Genomic DNA, 18242 nt, shown 5'->3' on the forward strand with positions numbered 1-18242 from the left:
TGGTGGATGATAAAAGTGTGTCGCTAACGACTACTATATTTTGACAGAAGTAAGCAGGCCCATTTTAATGACGTGGTAAATTTATGGAAATTGCTGGCTTGTAGTTGAATTTTACTCTAAGATTACAAAGAATCTAACTCAAAATATAAGATTTACAACTTGTAAAGTAAGCAATTTGTATGAAGACGACTTACTAATTTAAAATGTCCAGATCTATGAAAAGATATATAGTTCATCATTTTATACAAAGATAAAGTTCGGTAGGAGTAGGAGTATCAAATTCAAATCATATACATATCTATAATAATAAATCATCTTTATATAATGGTACAACCTGTTTGTGAGAAGAATATTTTTCGCATATTGTAAAGAACTGTAGACATGTTTTCCATGTAAGTCAATTATGTTTGTTTTCGGAGCTTTTGAATAATTTGATAACTGTCCGAGCGATTTTAAACTTATAATTTCCTTCTTGCTTTCAATTTAATATTCAGAGCGTTGATTGAAATTCCTGTACGTGTTTTTGCATAATATTTGATAATTTCTAGGGATATTTGACTCCAAATATCAGAGTTGGAGCTTGGGTAGTCTCTCCAACATACGAGGGTTTTTGTCATCCTCTTCAAACCTGAAGCTTTTGTAACATCCTCTCTATAATAATGAAAACTTTTCTTATATTCGCACATTCTTTTGACTTGAGCTGGAGTTTGAGACATGCTCCACTGCCAATAAAGGTTCCAAAACTTCAATATAGTGTTTCCGACATAAAATGTTTTCATAATATTAAATGAGTAAAGGGCTTATTAATAATAAAATAATATATTTATTATTGACTAGTTAAAACATGGAATACATTTTTTGACCATTAAGTCTTGTTTAGAGAGAAGAGGTTTAACAATAATACTATTATGTACGTAAGTATAAATATGACAAAATAAACGGAATTTGATATGAGTACAATTTAATGATCTCAGCTCCTGAAGTAGGTTACAACCACAGGAATAACACATTACGTAATGCATTGGGTCAATCGTTAAATAGATCCAATGAGAACAACACTAAAAAACAACAAGAGTAGTTAAATATCTTTGGTATCATATGATTTTTTCTTGAAATGGAGGAGTGTATGTGCACTCAAGTACAAGCACATTCGGTTACGATAACATCCTTCCATTTAGTTACTTTAAGAGATGTTTCATCGTCTTCACTCGCGTGTAAAATGTCCAAAGGTTGCAATGTGGAGGCAGCACAACAAGGTCTTGGAATACGCTCCTCGAAAGGCAAATTTCTGGTTTTGATGTGCATCATACTTTGAAACAAGGAGTGGTCATTTTTGGGGTTGAATCGATGTGGACAACGGCCATGGCAAAAAAAGGCATCTACAGTCTTAGGATGTAGTATAAAGTCGAAGCCTGTGATATTAACTAAATCAATTTCCATGCTGTGTCTACAACACCGCTCTTCTCTATGAGGCCCATGTTTGCAGAGAGTATTTATCTCCATATCAAGAGGCACAGTCAAGGCAGATCTTTTTGAGCGTTTCTCGTATAATTCAACCCGTGTTACCCGAACATCCAAATCTCCTATTGCTATAAATGTACAATTATAGCAAACTAATTTGATCCCATTATTAGCTTCCGGATGCTGAACCCAGTGTTGAACCGCAGGAGAAATAGATAGAGACTTAGAGGATACTGTAGTGTCAGTCATTCCATTTAAGAACTCTTTATCCAGGTATATTAAATCGTCTTTTCCACCAGGATTAAATGTAAGTACTTGACAAACTTCTACTGATGCATCAGAGCCATGAAGTTTAATATCCATTGCGAGCAATGCCGACTCTGTCAGAGTTGGAAACCTGTTTTCAATATTCATATCAAACTTTAAATATTTGAAATCCTTTGAAATCATTTGGTGATGATGAGTTCTTCGAATTCCTAATTAATATGTAATGAATGTATTATAATAATAATTTTCAAAGTAGACTTACCACTTGCAATAGTTTTCGGTTTCAAAACGGCTTGCTCGTGAGTTCTAAGATATGATGGTCTTTGATTTAGCGCCTCGTTGATTTTTTGAAGTTCTTTAGTTTGTTGAAGACTTTTTTCATATATTTCATTGGCTTTTTCAAATGTTTTCAAACTAATATGGCTCTAAAAACGAGATAAAAAATAAATCATTTGTGATGATGATCTAAATCCATAAATATATCATTTTAAGCGGTTTTTAAGGAATCTAAAGGATCAATTAAAAAACAATATTCCAGTAATAATTAATCAATACACTCGTGTACATTTTTATAATGCCATACAAGAGGTATTATTTTTTCATCCTTGTCTTCCCATAACAAATAACTAATTAATGTAATAAAAATGGAATTGCTATATTGTAGGTTCAGAACAAAAGAAATATTCATTCTCTTATTTCTTGTAATCATAAAAATAAAAATTACACATCCTCACTTTTTTTTCACTTGATTTGTGTTCATCAAAGAGCAAAACAATGAGATATTCCAAAAGCCCTTACTTTGTGAATCCAAATAGTTTTATCAAGCATAATGGATTCTTATAAGGTACTTTTTAAATTCATATTTAGGTATAAACTATAAAAATAAAAACAATGAGTAACGACTTACTTTGGATATCTTTGGTGGGAATTTAGAGAGCCCCATATTTTGAAGCATTTCTTTTTGTATCTCAGACTGAATTATATCCCAATCATGTTCACTGAATACACTATATGGATAAGTAATTATTTGGAAAAGGATAAAAATTTGTTTAGACAATTGCATGATCATCTTGGTTTCTTACACGACTAAAGCTTTTTTCCAAATTACATCAGATTTATTAGGAGATCCATAATAGTACATATACATATATGTGTTTCAAATCTCCCTGCCTTAAAAAAAAATCAATGGGGGAATTCCACCAATATGTAATAGACAAAAAAAGAAGAAATAATCCGTGGGAAAGGAAAGTAAACGAGATACTAATAAAATAAGGGGAAAAGTGAAGAGCTATGAGATTCCGTCATTTTAGTTGAAGGATCTCCTCAATGATCACAAGACCTATTTTCTATAGCTGAAGTTTTCGAGTTTCCATAAGCAACAAATCTAGAAAGTATGCAACTAGCTATTACAAATTAAGTCAAGTATTTTTTCAAAATTTAGAACATGGACCAATTGTTCAAGCATTGATTCGTACCAGAGTCTTCTCCATTTTAGGATTTGCCTCATATCAGTTTATTAAGGAACTATCCGTAGTACCCGTCATTGTCTTGAGTAATTATGGCTAGGCGAAAAGACTTATTTTGCTTTAATAAGTTAGAAGATAACACCTAAAGAAATCTTTAGGAGTTACTCTACGGTTTTTCATGAGCACACCCTCACGTAACTACTGTATACTTTTATGAATTCATATGCGTTCTGTCCTCAAGAATGAAAGAAGAATAATATGATGTAACGACTAATGAATCAACCAGTACTTTAATCTCTAGAGCGTTCACCAAAAAAAATAGTGCACCCTGTATACACGCTCAATGCTACATGTAAAATGCCAGCTATTTTTCATTCATATGGCTACATTGTTATATCTTAGATAAAAAATATGAATAATCCTCGATGCTACATGATAAACGACTGCGAGATCTGCGTTGAAACCATGGTTTTCCCTTGGATCCAAAATTCCTTAGTTTGATTCAAAGATTCATACAGATAAACTTTGCTTTATTAATAAAGATATCTGAAATGTAAAATATAAAAAAGAAACTAAAATTATCAACTTCAATTGCATAACGTTGGATAATTTTTGTAATGGTGTCTTATAAACGTAGAGATGTAATTATTTTTCAAAGTAGGAAAAAATTGCTATTCAACATGATACAGTCACTATCTGAGCGGGATTCAGTTTGAAAGAGATGTTTTCAAAACCTTCATTTGAAATTTGGTTTTTTACGATAATTCCTTTAGAAAATAATTTTTTTGGTGCTGTGAATTGGAATGGTTAGAGTCCAACTTTCATCGCCGATTATAAATTTAGTCGTTAATTTAACTTTTTAGAAATAATGTAATGAGATCTGCATTATGTTAAAAAACTTAACGCTTCATTAACAGAGAATGTTTGGGCATCATTAAGAAATCTTCTCTACAACTCAATACATGTTTTCAAAAATATTGAATGTTATATCACCCTTTGGTAATGTTATATCTCTTTTATTCATAGAAAGTTTTATAGCTTTGCCTTGGTTTTTATAGAATATTATATTTTAATCTTGACATTTTTTATAAAAAAAATCAAACAAAAGTCTTGGCCGTACATGTTACATAATTAACTTTAGCGTCTAAAGACACCCTTTTTTAAACTAAACACTTCTAAACTGAGATTAGAGCCTAATGCTACATGGTCATTATTTTTGTATAGAAAGTTTTGACAGAGTGAAGTGGAATAAAACTAAGTTTATAATTCCCAAAGGCACCACGTAATATATATCCTGATCATATATCAATATAAATAAATTAATAAAATTAGAGTTTCAAACTATTTCGAAAAATATAAGTTAGAACATTCATTTCATAACTAAAAATGAACTATTTTAAATAGTAGAAAACAAAAAATTGTCATTGTCCTTTATTTTTACAAAACTGGGGGAAATATTACCCCATTTACAAATCAAATTCCACACAACAACTTTCAAGTGCAGCTCTAGACTAAATTTGAGGAGAGATTTTTGGATGCTTTGAAAAATTATATGTATTTCAGCTCGACTCTCATTTACCCCCCGTATACCCCACAATATCAAAAATACCTAATCATTTTTGTCAGCTGTTCATGTTATCACGCTTTTTTAACACTTAATACTTATGTATTTTTAAGCTGTGAACATTGGAAACTCTTTAAGACGACCCACATGTTTGTGTGTGGAAAAATGGGATGTCAATGGGAAAATTTGATGACATGTAAGTAAAATTTCCGAAACGGTGTAAAAGCAGCGGTTGTCGGGAAAAATTTAAAATATTATTATAAAAGTTAACACGTCTCCCCCAATAAAAATGGTGCCACTAAATTGACAATAGTCCAGCAGTTAGCAAGAATTATATAAATGTATTTATCTATGTATATAAGTCATGTCTTAGCAACAAATTACCATCATTAAGTGTTCCCTTATTAATAATTAAATGAGTCATTTAATTATAAAAATGTATCCATAGTTGACTCGAACCGCTATTACAACCGTTGTTATAACAATATTTACTATTGCCCAATAAATCCCGACGTTACAAAAAAATATATAGTGGGTTTTGTTGTCCGTTGTCGAAGTTTGGCTTTCTTGGGAAGATATTTATAGTATTTCTTTTCGCAGGGACTGTAGAGTAAGCTTTTCCTCTAATGACAAACCCCTCTTGAGAATTATAGAGTCAGATACGATATATAATTTATTAACAATTAATCATTGCAATTACTTAGTATTACAGTATGAATCATCATAAAATATATTTATTATTTTTTTAGCATACTGTCCATTTGGCAAAGAGGTAATTTGGTTGTGTGGCCGTGCGGCAAATAAGTCATTCGGCAAAATGCCATTGGTTTAAGTGGATTTCCGCAAAAAAAAAAAATCTTCAAAGTGTCTATAATCCGCTTTATATATCATAGCACGTATACGTTATAATTATCCGTTACAAGAGTTTAAAAAAAAACACTATTGATAACTATAATGTAAGATACGCATCTTTGCTTTGAGAAAATAAAGTAAGTGGTTTATTACAATTTTAATGCAGAAGTCTGAATTGATAAGATTTATTATATAACTCATCCCTTGGGTTGTCTTGTAGTTACTAAGATACTCCTCCGAAGATTTGATAGAACGATTCATTTTGCTACCTAAATTGAAAATGAAACCGTTGTAATATCGAATTCGTATGTAACATCTCAATTCATGTTGTGAAAAAAATGGTATATTTGTGTGTCATATTGTGCTTCTCAAAAAAAAATTAATGGTACTCTCGTATCCTAAAATATTGAGAAAATCAAATTATATTTTTCCAGGGGCATCCGAAGGATTTTATTTCAGTGGAGGGGGGATAATTTTTTTCCCATTCGAGATACTTGTTGGACATTTTTCCAATGTCCCCTCTATGTTGCAGGCCACATAGCTAAAGTAGCATTGCAAAATGGATGAATATTTTGATGGAAAAGACAGAAGTCAATATTACAGAATAAAATTAGAAAATTCGAACAAAATTAATTTTTATAATAATAATAATAATTAATGAGACCTAGTATCCAAATTGCTTCAACTTGATTAGAAAACTTTGACTACAAGGTCAATGAACTCTGTTTGAAAAATAATTTGTAACAATCCAAGTAAAAAAAGTTAACATCTTCACATTAATATCGAATCGGGGGGAAATCTTCATTATCGCATCACGGAAGTCAGGAGAAAAAGTGTGGTGTTGTAGCATATTGAAAATATTTGTTATTCAGTTAAAAAAGTACAGTAGTCCCTGGCTATTACTTATTTGAAGTCACCAATCTTGGCGAACATGGTTGGATAGAAAATTTACAAAGCTTCTCAATGGCATTAATAAGTATTTTCTAGAGTGCTATTTATCATCTCTTTTCTCAAAGTATATAGATACCAAGTATGTACGTCTTTAAGATGTTCGCTTTTTACCATTGGAAAATCCCAAAAGCAAAGAATGTATACCTTTTGGCGAAAAATAATCTCAGACGAACTTAATAAGTATACATATATTATGTACGAATTATAATTATATACATACATACCATATATCATATTGATATATCAAGGTAGCATTGAACCATAGCAAGGTGTTATGTCGATAACACACACAAAAAAAGAGTTTATTTTGTGTTCAGTTGTCGATTTGTCTCCTTCTTTTCTTTTGCTTAATTGTCCAAATCCAATTGATACTTCCTACCATGTATTCCCATCATATCATCACCTTAGACAGACTTGGATTGATTTGTACGAATTGAAAAAGTCGTTTAAACCAAAGACATCAAGAATTTGTGGCAAGCATTTTACTGATGATAATTTTACTTATTCAAGTTTAAGAGAGAAATTGACTTCACAAAAATCATTGAAAAGGAGGCTTAAACCAGATGCTGTACCATCATTTTTTTTTTTAATCTATTAAAAGTGATCCATTAGAATTTGTTCAAGACTCTGTGTTTCATATTCCAATACCAAATCGCCCACTACGGAAGAATAAATTAATATCAAAGAGATGGAATCTTATCCAAACCTAGAATTAATGGAAGAATCGGAGACAATCATAGAGTTAATTGATGAAAAATTGGAGGAAAAAAATATTGAATCGACAGTTGAGAAATCTATTTGCTTATCAAGGAATACTTCTCAAAAAAAGAATTGTGAAAATTATGAATGCCGTATGGAAATTCTAAGATACAAAGTAAAACTTCGAAATATTCAAAGAATTTTGATGCGGAGAACGAGAGGAAACAAAATTAATAAAAAAAAATCGGTAAAAGATTTCCTTTTAGAGAAAGGCCAAAGTAGATCTCCGGTTAATTTCTTGATGGGAAGACAAATCGCCCAGGAAATTTTTCTCAAGGTGACATCATTGACAGCCCTCTACTAAGAACGATTTCTCTAAGGCTTATAAGTTTCTGTGACAGAAAAAACTCATGTGTGTCCCTGCTCCCTCTACACTATCGAATTGGATTAAAGATTTTAAAGTAGATATCAGATTCCTATGGAACAGTCTTGATGTAATAAGGAAAAACTTTCAGTGAATAAATGCATGAATAATTTCGATTTAACTGTGTTATCTTTTGATGAGGTTAAAATTGCTGAAACAATAGAATATAGTCATTCTTTGGACAAAGACATCGTCCCATTTAAGCAAATGCAAGTGGTATTCACTCGTGGTCTTTTGCATCAATGGAAACAACCCATTTACTTGGCATTTGATGAGCCCATGAAAAAAGAAATTTTATTTCAATGCATATCAGAAGTAGAAAAGCAGGGTGGAAAAGTAATCCAGAGAGTTAGTGACATGGGTCCTTCAAACCAAAAGCTATGAAAAGAATTAGGCATATCAAAGGACAAACCTTTTTTTATTCATCCAGGTATTTGGATTTTTTTTTTTTTTAACGACATACTTAACCTATATTTTTTTACGTTGCAGATGACTTCAAAAGAAGAATATTTTTGATAGCTGATCCACCGCATCTAATTAAACTTGTAAGGAATAATTTATTAACAAGTGGATTTGATCTTCCAAAAGGTCGAACCCTAACAAAAGAACTTTTTCAAAATGTTTTAAAAGCTCAATCACAATGTGATTTGACTCCATTACATTTCCTTTAGCCTATACATATTTATTGCAAATGTCACGATCATCAGCGGGTGTACTTGGCAACTCAATTACTAAGTCATAAAGTTTCCAGCTTCATAAGACTTAAATGGCCAGAACATGATGAACAACAGGCATTTATCAATTTGATGTCCAGTTGGTACAGTATTTTCTCATCGAGAAAAAAAATATGATTCAGAAAAACTAAAGTGCGCTTATGGTCATTACATTAAGCAAAAAATATTATAATTGCATCGAGACATTACTTTTAAAGCTCTACTTCCTATGTTTCCCTACTTACAAGATAAATATAGGGTAGCATTTATAATAACGTCTCGATGCAATCAGGATTCGCTAGTAAATTTGTTTTTTCGGTTGCGTTAAATAGGTGGTTCTTATTATCGAATTCGACTTTTAATGCTTGGTAAGCAAGCAGAACTTTCTGTTCCCAATGATCCTGTTAAATGTAGAAGTACAAACAAAGAAGCTCAAGATATGCCTCCCTTGAATCAATTAGAACCTACATCTATCTCTAACTTTTGAGAGGGAATCCTAGACGACTGAATCTTTTCTTTCAACTCAACCAGAAGAGTCCTTAGAAGGAGCTAGAGCTTGAAGAAATAGGTGTTGAAGTATAAGATTCAAACTTGGAACAAAATTTAAAAAAAAAATTATCAATATTTTGAAAAATTATTGTTATTCCCGGGCATACATTAATATAATTGTTAATGATATTTTTCCACATTGTAAATATATCTAAAAAAGTAGAAGTATCAATACATTATTATTATCCCCATATTTTATTTAGATCGTTGTTGATCCATTGTTATTTGTAAAGTGGTTTTTGGGTGGGATGGAATGTGGCCCAGGAGCTATTTACGATTCATGGACAGACAATTTTATATGTGATATATTAATAAACAGAGAAGTCTACATCCGTCCAGAGTTACTCAGAGAGGATATTGGATATCGTTGAAAACATTTTTAAACTCTTGAAGATTGTTATTGGCTGCCTTAAGGCTTTATATTGTGAACGTGAGATAAACCAAAGCTATATTCAAATTTTACAAGTTAATGCGCTTCCAGATTTCATAACAAATTTCCATTGGAGTCCAGTCCATTATAAGTTCTTATATCCCAGTAAGTAGTTAATTTACTGAAAAAGGAAGAATATTGGTTTCCTAAGAACACTCTTTGGGTCCTCAAGCACGGATAAATATCACAATTTAGCAAAGTATTGCACATATTTTATATTAGGATATTTCTCTTACACCTATTGACTATTGATATTATTAATAGTTTTAATTTATATGATCTGGATATATAAATATAATTAATGAACTTGTAAACAGAAACAGCTGATTATAATATGTTTTATTCCTCTAGGGAGCGATTTTATTTATCGCCTTGACGTCATATCTGCCTGGCGAGGTTAAACAACTGATGATTGACCTACCTTATCTCTAAGTATATTGACCTCACTAACACAAAGATATACCGCGTATTTTATTGTTCGTTGTCGATTTGTCTCCTTCTTTTTCCCTAGTCAGTGTTTGGAACGTTTATTGGTCGAATTATAATTGGATCATGTGGAGATGTGAACAATTCCCAACACTTTTTGAATAATAATTCCATAGTCGGGAAGAATTCGCTAACTACCAACAATAATTACAAGCTACAAGCTAGTAAAAAGATACAATAAAAGTAACGACAAGCTAGAGAAATAAATACATTTCCGTTTCTAGCTATAGATTGAACTATAAAAGAATGTCCCATAAAATTTTACTTTATTTATATCATATTTCATGAAAAATCTAGTAGAATTATTTTTATAGATGCTCTTAATATCTTGACATGGATTAATATGTATTGTTATGTTGGAAAAAATAAATACAATTAATGTTGAACCTACTATTCCATAGGTTTAGACTTCTTGATTTTCTTGTGTAGAAACGAGTCAACCAATGAGTTATATTTGCTAACTTATGCAATACAATTAGCATGTGTAATTGACTTGAATGTTAGCAATCATTTAAAAACGTTGCTTCATTTTCTGGAAAATGAAATTAGAGTCTAATTACAATTTATATACATATTTTATTCCTTGCTAGGTATAAACGGAAAATTAATTAAGAAAGGAAGGAAAAAAATGTCTTATAATAAAAGTTGTTTAAATTATATCCTTACTTCCTTTTAATTTTTTTTTTTTTCTTTTTTTTTGTATTTGGCAATCTGATTAGCATTTTTGTATTTTACAAAGCAGTTATCAATTATCCTTATTCTTTAATTTTATGGGGAGAACATGTGTAGTATCCGTGCGCTCATGAATGAGGGAGAGTAATTTGGTGGACTCAGAGTAGAATTGAGGATTCACTTTGGACTTTGCTGTAAACGAAATGGGATTTGTGTTTATGTATTTTATCTCCTCTCATAGCTAGTATAGTGTTTTGTCCCAATTTATTTGGCCCCGAATAGTAGTCATCTCCTTACATCTGTCTCAAACAGTTTTTTGTTTTATATATATATATATATATATGTCGATAGTGTATTAAGGCAAATAAAAAGTATTAGATATGTAATCAAAGAGCATAGCACATATCTTGAAAGAAATATTCCCTTTTCAATATTGTGCTATGTATACATTTTATTTTTACTTAATTATATAATTCATTCCATAACTAGCGGTAGAACTTGGTTATGAGGTGTCGACAAAGAAACGCATCTTGCTTTAAAAATATAGAAAATAATTCCCCAACAAATAGCATTGTCACTCTCGGTTTTTAATGAGTACACTGATACAAGATTACTCAATACTTGGTTGTTCTCTCCTCAAGAATGAAAGAGTAAAAAAACCACATTGTTCAGGTTGCCAACCACAGCACAACTCGTACGTTAAAAAATATTTAAGATTTACAGCCCTAAATAGATATTATTTTCTTTTTATATGACGTCCTGAGCTTAAGCTACGCACACTTATTGTTAAACCTCATCTAGTCATATTCATTATTTCATATATTATATGTGTACTGGCATTTTATTAGTTCTTAGTTTAATATGACGTGAACTATACATAAAGAAGAGATCTGCGTAAAGAAAATCGAAGTTTACCTATTACCTATTTTTTTTTTTTTTTTTTTTTCAAACTGTTATCATTATTATTTCATTATAGAGGAGAGAACATCTAAGTATTGAGTAATCACGTGTGCTCATGAAAAATGTAAAATTACACTTATGATTTCTTGGGAAGTTATCTTCCATATTTATGGAGCGTAGTATGTTTGTTCCCAAATGCCTAATATCACCGCTACTACCGCTAGGAGTACATTGGGCAATGTACTTGACTTAATAGGTTGTTGTGCTATGCATTTCATATGACAAATAAAGTACTTTTTAAGAATATACCTAAATCAATTTCTTAAAAAAAAAAAACATCAGTTTTGGGAACACTATACTAATATTTTTGTTCAAGTTTAATGATTCCCTTTTTGATAGATCAACTCTTTCTTAAATAAGAATTTTAACTAATCATTATTCAAAAGTTTTAAGTTTTAGTTATTCGAGTTGATCGAGGGCAGAAAATTGTTGACTTTTTTGAGTTCGTTTTCAGTATAGGAACACTATTTACTAATATTTCAAAATATACAGGAAAAATAATATGGTTGAAAACGTTTAGGACCTATATTATGGATATTATAATTTTTACAACTCATTTTACACCATTACATAATACGAAATATAATTACCATTTTCTTATCAATTCATATTAAACAGAATTCATGAAGTAATAAGTAAATCTTCATTTGTGCAGTGGATTCGTCTTGAGTGTAAAAATGATTAAAAAAAGTTTTTCAAAACTGCCCAGTTGCCCCTACAACTCTTTGGCAAAATGTAGCTTGTCGAATGGATCAAATTATTTACCCCCATATTAACAACGTACGAGGTAGGATATTTACATATTATGAATGCAACTATATCCGCGTCTGTTATTATTATTTTTTTTTTTTAAATAAGTATACTTTTTAGATATATAAGATAATTTTTTCTCGTCATTTAGGGTGACCACTTGAGAGGCTTTATTTTTTTTTTTTTTTTTTTTTGTAGAATCAAATTTCCTTCTTACATATCCCTTATTGTATGGATAAAGGTCTTACATACGTAAAATAAATCTTTAGTCTTTGATCAGCTGTAGTTATTTTTTGTTTTTATTTTTAAAAGTAATGATGAAATACTGGAGAGACAGAAGAGGAATTTTATTTGGCATCTGAACGTAAGTTTCCTTATAAGATTATATTACATACACGGAGGGCCCAAGACATTTTTTCTATTTAGAACAGCGTTTCTCAAAGCGGGTGTCGCGGTACACTAGGGTTCTCCTGACTGTGTCAGGGATCCCACCAAAAAATATTTATTTTGACATCTAATTAAAAAGATTTTTGAAAAATCTGACATATCATCTGTATATAATAGAATTTGTGTGTGTCCTGTATGGGTACCCGCACAAGTTAACGAGGGTTATTTTTTCAACAACATTATTCCCCATAATTTTATTATTTTTGAAAGTACGAAAAAAATACTGGTAGGCTTGTGTTTCTCATTACAATGCCTTCACTACTTTTTTTTATTTACAAAATTAGTGGGAAAAAGTTTTTTTTTTTCAATTTTCTTTGCCAATTTGATTTGGAAGTTTTTTAGCAAAAAGGAAAGATGGACTTCTAATCTAGAAAAATTATATATTTTTTGTTATGTTATTCGAAGTTTATAAAAAACCTTTTTTAATTCATGATAATAGTACTAAGAAGAGCCAATAGCAAGAGTAAGGGGGAGGGGGGGGTTACAATGATGTAACTTTGTGGTTTACCTTACATAACTGGAGTGTTTTTAGTACATGCAGTATAAATTATAGTCAATTTACTGTTCCATTGGTATTATTATTGTAAGATAATTAGAATAATCAGGATCCTTCTCGACAACGACAAAGCATTAAAATTATAGTTATTAGTAAATGTAGTATATAAAAGTATTTTCTGAATACTTTTTACAATTATTTTGACCACAATGGGATTTCCTGCTCCCTCCTTGGCCCCAGCATCGCTGAGTAATCATTTTGCCAGTGTAAACATATATTTCAATGGCATTTACCTTGAAATACATTTGATTTCACAAAGAGCAGTAAGCAACCTCATTTTCTAAAGAGATAAGCCCCACAAGAGCTGAAATGATTGACTCTGAAGTGGACCTCCCCCTATTTCATGCGAGCCTTTGTGTTGTGTCTTGACGAGGTTGAAGAGACACAAACTATCTATATACATTTGCTCTGAGCTAGCACCAATGGTTGCTAGTGTTGATACTAGTAAGGCTAAAAAGAGAACATACAACGACAACTACAATTATCATAAACATGACATTTGCATTTAGGCTATGCAGTGTCATTTTTAATCATAGATTACCCTGGAGTGCCTTGATATTTTGTAATTTTTTGAAAGACTGACAAAAGTTTGAGAAACGCTCATCAAGAGCATATCTATCAAAAATACCAAAAATATACCCCAGAGGAATGAAAAGCCCTCAGTGAATTCAAATTCATGTAAAATCCAGATAACATATACTATCATAAAAATAATTACTTAACCACATGTATGTAATTCTAATTTGAAATTTGGAAAGTATACATGTGAAATAACAATAGATATATCCTGGTTCGAATTGACAACAAAGTTTATTATTATTATCCATCAGGAGTTTTTAAATATATTTGCTATCCTAAGTAAAAAAATTCTTGTATTTATGTAATGTAACCCTTATCTTACTTAAGAAAGTTTAAAGCACATTTTATCAGTTATTTACTATCAAAATTCAAATTCGGAAGCATTAAGAAAGTATAATATCTCCTTATAATTAAATGATAAAAACTGAATAAGCATGTATATTCTGTATTGAAATTAGTTAAGTACAAACTTGAACCTATTTAATTCGTGTCTGATGGAGCCTATGGAAAATATATTAATCAAGTGGCCAAACAAAGAAGACGTAATCAAATATAATACTATGCAACTACGTTTTGACTATTGACTTTACTTTAACGTTTTTCCTTCTGGCGCGCGTATGTTATTTTTTATTACCATTGCAGAATACACCTTGTTAGTTTAATTATAAGGTAAATTTCATAGAGGTTGTGAAATTAGTTATAAAGTTATATTAATGGCATCTTCAACACCTTCAGTGGAAAAAAAGTTGTCACACAGCCATCACTATGCTACAAAATTCAAGTTCATATTGATTATTCTAATTTAAGCTATAGCACACAAAAAGGATCATAAAACTTTCTATCGACATAGGTTTGGCCTCTAGAGTCTTTAAAAAATCCCGTTTTTAAAGTACAATTACGATTCAAAACCATATTCTGACGTGAAATAACAATTCAAATGAAAATTAAAGGTAATAGCAAGTTAAAACATCAAACAAAAGATAAATCATTTAGAAAGTTATCTTGAATACATCAAGTAAAGTTAATGATATTAATTGGTAGCTAATGTTTTTTTTTTGTTTTTTTTAATTGTTTTATATTGTGATAAAATCTAAAAACACATCTTCATAACTTAAAAAGAGTTTTGGCCAATAAAAAGGTACATTTTGATTATTTTTTTCAGTTTAACTTTTTAATTTTCTTATGGTATATTTAATAAATTAGCAATAAAAAAAATTTGGTTTGAAAGTTCCGAAATTAAATATGTATAAGTCGATTAGATGATTTAAATTAGAGTTAATATCCTTAAAATATTAATTACTTATTAGAATTAGTCAAATAATCGATATACTTGTACTTAATTTCGGAACAAATACATGCAACCTTACATTGCTTCTGTATTAAATGTTTCAAGAGAAAAATTAGAAGGTAAACCGGAAAAAACCTTTAAAATCGACCTTTTTTACAGCGAATCTCTATATTTTATGGTTTATTCTTTCATTTTATGTATAATATAATGCAATTGAAAAAATATTATATTCCAAATATGATCCTTCATTTACTCTTTTTTTTTTTTTGTACAGAAGTACAACAACTTTATTCTAATAACTGAATTACTGTAAATACAATATAAACATTTGATACAAAAAAAAAAAAAGTTAAAATACCTCCAAAGTTAACCAATCAAGCCGATATTTTCTACATATTTTAGCATGTCAAGCCGTAAGAGTTTTTTCATACATTTAAATTTATAAAAACCCATAAAAACTTTTGAAATAAAATAGTTGATTTTGTTTTGGTTGGGGGCCAATATAAAGAAAAGCAAAATGGCTAGTTCTTAAAATTATTCTATATTTTTCGTATTTCACTATTCTATCTCTGTATTTTTCTGTGGCACAGCATTCAGACAAAAAATGGTTTGCAGTTTCCCTTGCAGATTTACAAAAGAAGCAACCCCTATCTTCTGGAGTACTTCCATGAATATTCCCCATAGTAGATGTGTTTGTTATTACCCAGTCTCGGAATCAAATTGTTGAAAAATCGAACAAATTGTTAGAAATAGCCCCAAAAATTTCGTAAATGTGAGCCGTCTCTCTGAATGAATCCCTCTTTCGTTTTATTTGTCTTACGTATTGAATTTTGGCGTTATCATCAATTTGTATAAGTCGAATCGATTTGTTGGTCATTTCTTTTATATAGTTGAACAAGGAATCCCTTGGGCCATTTTGTCTTCTATGCACCGTAATTAATTTTAAAAATTATTTTTCCGTTCCATGTCCTCAGCAACGGACATTTTGAGTTCGAACATTTGATTAGTTGGTCCATTAGTAAGATAAATAGTGTGGGAAACAAGGGTTCTCCCTGGGGAGAACTTCGTTTAATTTCAAGGCTGTTTACATCATTTGAGTATTTTGTGTAGATGTTACGTAGGCAAAACGTAACAATCTTCGTATAGTTACTACCAAAACCATAGCTTTTCAATATGAAATCGTGATAAATGCTGTCAAAAGCTTTCATAAAATCAATGGAAATCAACGTCACACTTTTATTTAATCCATATTCCCCTATACACATCCTCCATGAATCTCTCTCCAACAAATCCTTTTTGAGCATAGTGGAGGACATGAGGAATGACCTTTCCAATTCTCTTATTAAGTACACCACTGTATATTTTATAGGAGGTGTTTAAAATTGCTAGGGGCCTTAGGTTTTGGACATAGGTAGGTAACTGGGGTCTTTTCCATTTTTGGGAATTAATGTTAGCGTTCCTAATGTAATGTGCTGATCGAAAAAACTTCGTGAGAGTGATTCACTATAAATTTGTTTTAACAACGGACTTAATAAAGAACAACATTTCTTATAAAATTCCATTGGGAAACCCTCGGGTCCTGGAGATTTATTCTTTTTGTTCTAGAACTTTATATAATCTTCTATTTGCCTTTCAGTTATCTCTTCTTCTAAAGTTTTTGGTTGCAATAATTGGGGAAGGCTTTGGGTATTGCATTTGAAGGTATTATTTTCACTACGACTCTAACATTTCTACATTTATCAAAAAAAAAAAATCATTAAACGTTATACATCTTTTACAATCAAATAATTCTCCGTAATAATATGTTATTGCTTGGTTAATATATATATATATATCTGATTTTCAATTTTTTTACGATTTTCATCGATCAACAAGTTAATATATCCTTCTTTGACATCTGATTTTGTTTTTCAGATTCCTTATACGCTCAAATATAAATTGCTCTTTTGCAGTATTATTAAGGCCAGTTCGGATCAGACAGCCTCTACTGGATGTATTAACTAAATTGCTCAGGTTTTCGCTAATAGCAGTATTATATTCACCTCTATTCAGCTCCTCTAGTTCTAGTTTCTTCCTCCCTTCACTTTTACTCACTCCTAGTTTAATGTATTCTCTCCTAGTACAGTTTAAGATTAATTGAAGGGCATGAGAAGCCGTTTTGACTATTTTAAATTGTAGTTTTGATGATGTATCCATAATGATTTCCCGAACCTTTGCATCTGTTTGGTCGTCTGTTAATAGGGCGACATTCAGCTTCCATGTCTTCTTCACGTGCTTTGGGGGATAATTAATGGTTACCAAAACGGATTTTTGGTCCGATTGCTTCGGTGCTATTATCTTACACTGATTAATATTCGAAGCCGAATGTGGCGATAAAAATACGTAGCCGAGTTTAGAGCTTTTTACTACTCTATTCCTATTGTTAATAAAAAATGTATGTTCCGGATCCTTCCTAAGTCTTGCTGCAGAATCTATCAGATATCTTTTTTCTATTATTTCCTTGAATTTATTATAATAAGATTTTCTATTATATTTATTTACATAAAACACTTTATCTCTTCTCTGATCCATGACAAAATTCATGTCTTCCAAAATTAAATAACCTCATTTTCTATATTTTCATTTGTCTTGTGTTTTGAAGAGAGTGATTCAAAAAATTGTGGATCGTTCATAAATTAATATAATTCTTATTATTTGTCCACCAAGATCTTTGGTCATGATAACATAATTCCCTTCTCCATCTGTACCTATTATTTTGGAATTACATTTCTTTTTAATTGCAATCAAAACTCCTCTCGAAGGGTAGTTTCCCTTATTTCTTTTTGCTGGAGCCTGGATTATATCATATTCGTTTCGAAACAAATATTTCAAATTCATTTTAGCTATCTAGTGTCATAAAAAGATAGAAGATCCGGAACATATGTCATAAAATGATCTACCACACTCTTACGTTTTTTCAATGTCAACAATTGAATTTACATATGCAGTAATAATTTTCAATTGAATACCCATTATAATTTTGAATTACTATGAACCTTTGATCGTTGACATGTGGATCATTAAAAGCTCTAAAAACAAGAGGGCTGAGAAGTAAATATGGGGACATGGTAATATAAAATACTATATGG

The 18242-nt window shown here is 30.6% G+C and overlaps 1 protein-coding gene and 1 long non-coding RNA gene across 5 annotated transcripts in view; one reads left to right on the forward strand and one right to left on the reverse strand.

The window, feature by feature from the left end:
• Positions 1 to 806: 806 nt before the first annotated feature.
• The window catches only part of mav (TGF-beta domain-containing family member maverick), a 28783-nt gene continuing 11347 nt past the window's right edge, over positions 807 to 18242 (reverse strand). The window contains exons 3-5 of one of the 4 annotated variants that reach the window (XM_071892722.1): positions 6786 to 7267; positions 1991 to 2153; positions 807 to 1937 (exon numbers count right to left, since the gene is read on the reverse strand). In XM_071892722.1, the coding sequence (XP_071748823.1) occupies positions 1135 to 1937; positions 1991 to 2153; positions 6786 to 6788 (969 nt within the window). In that variant the 5' untranslated portion in view covers positions 6789 to 7267 and the 3' untranslated portion in view covers positions 807 to 1134. Of the gene's footprint in view, positions 1938 to 1990; positions 2154 to 2635; positions 2904 to 6785; positions 7268 to 18242 lie in introns of those variants that run through there. The other 3 variants (XM_040724106.2, XM_040724105.2, XM_071892721.1) reach the window with 3 other exon arrangements.
• LOC139906929 (uncharacterized) lies at positions 7214 to 9696 on the forward strand. Its single transcript, XR_011783147.1, has 3 exons — positions 7214 to 8114; positions 8174 to 9087; positions 9150 to 9696. It is a non-coding gene; the product is annotated as an uncharacterized lncRNA (long non-coding RNA).

This window comes from Lepeophtheirus salmonis, chromosome 13 (assembly GCF_016086655.4).
Source record: "Lepeophtheirus salmonis chromosome 13, UVic_Lsal_1.4, whole genome shotgun sequence".
In the NCBI taxonomy this organism is placed as follows: Eukaryota; Metazoa; Arthropoda; class Copepoda; order Siphonostomatoida; family Caligidae; genus Lepeophtheirus; species Lepeophtheirus salmonis.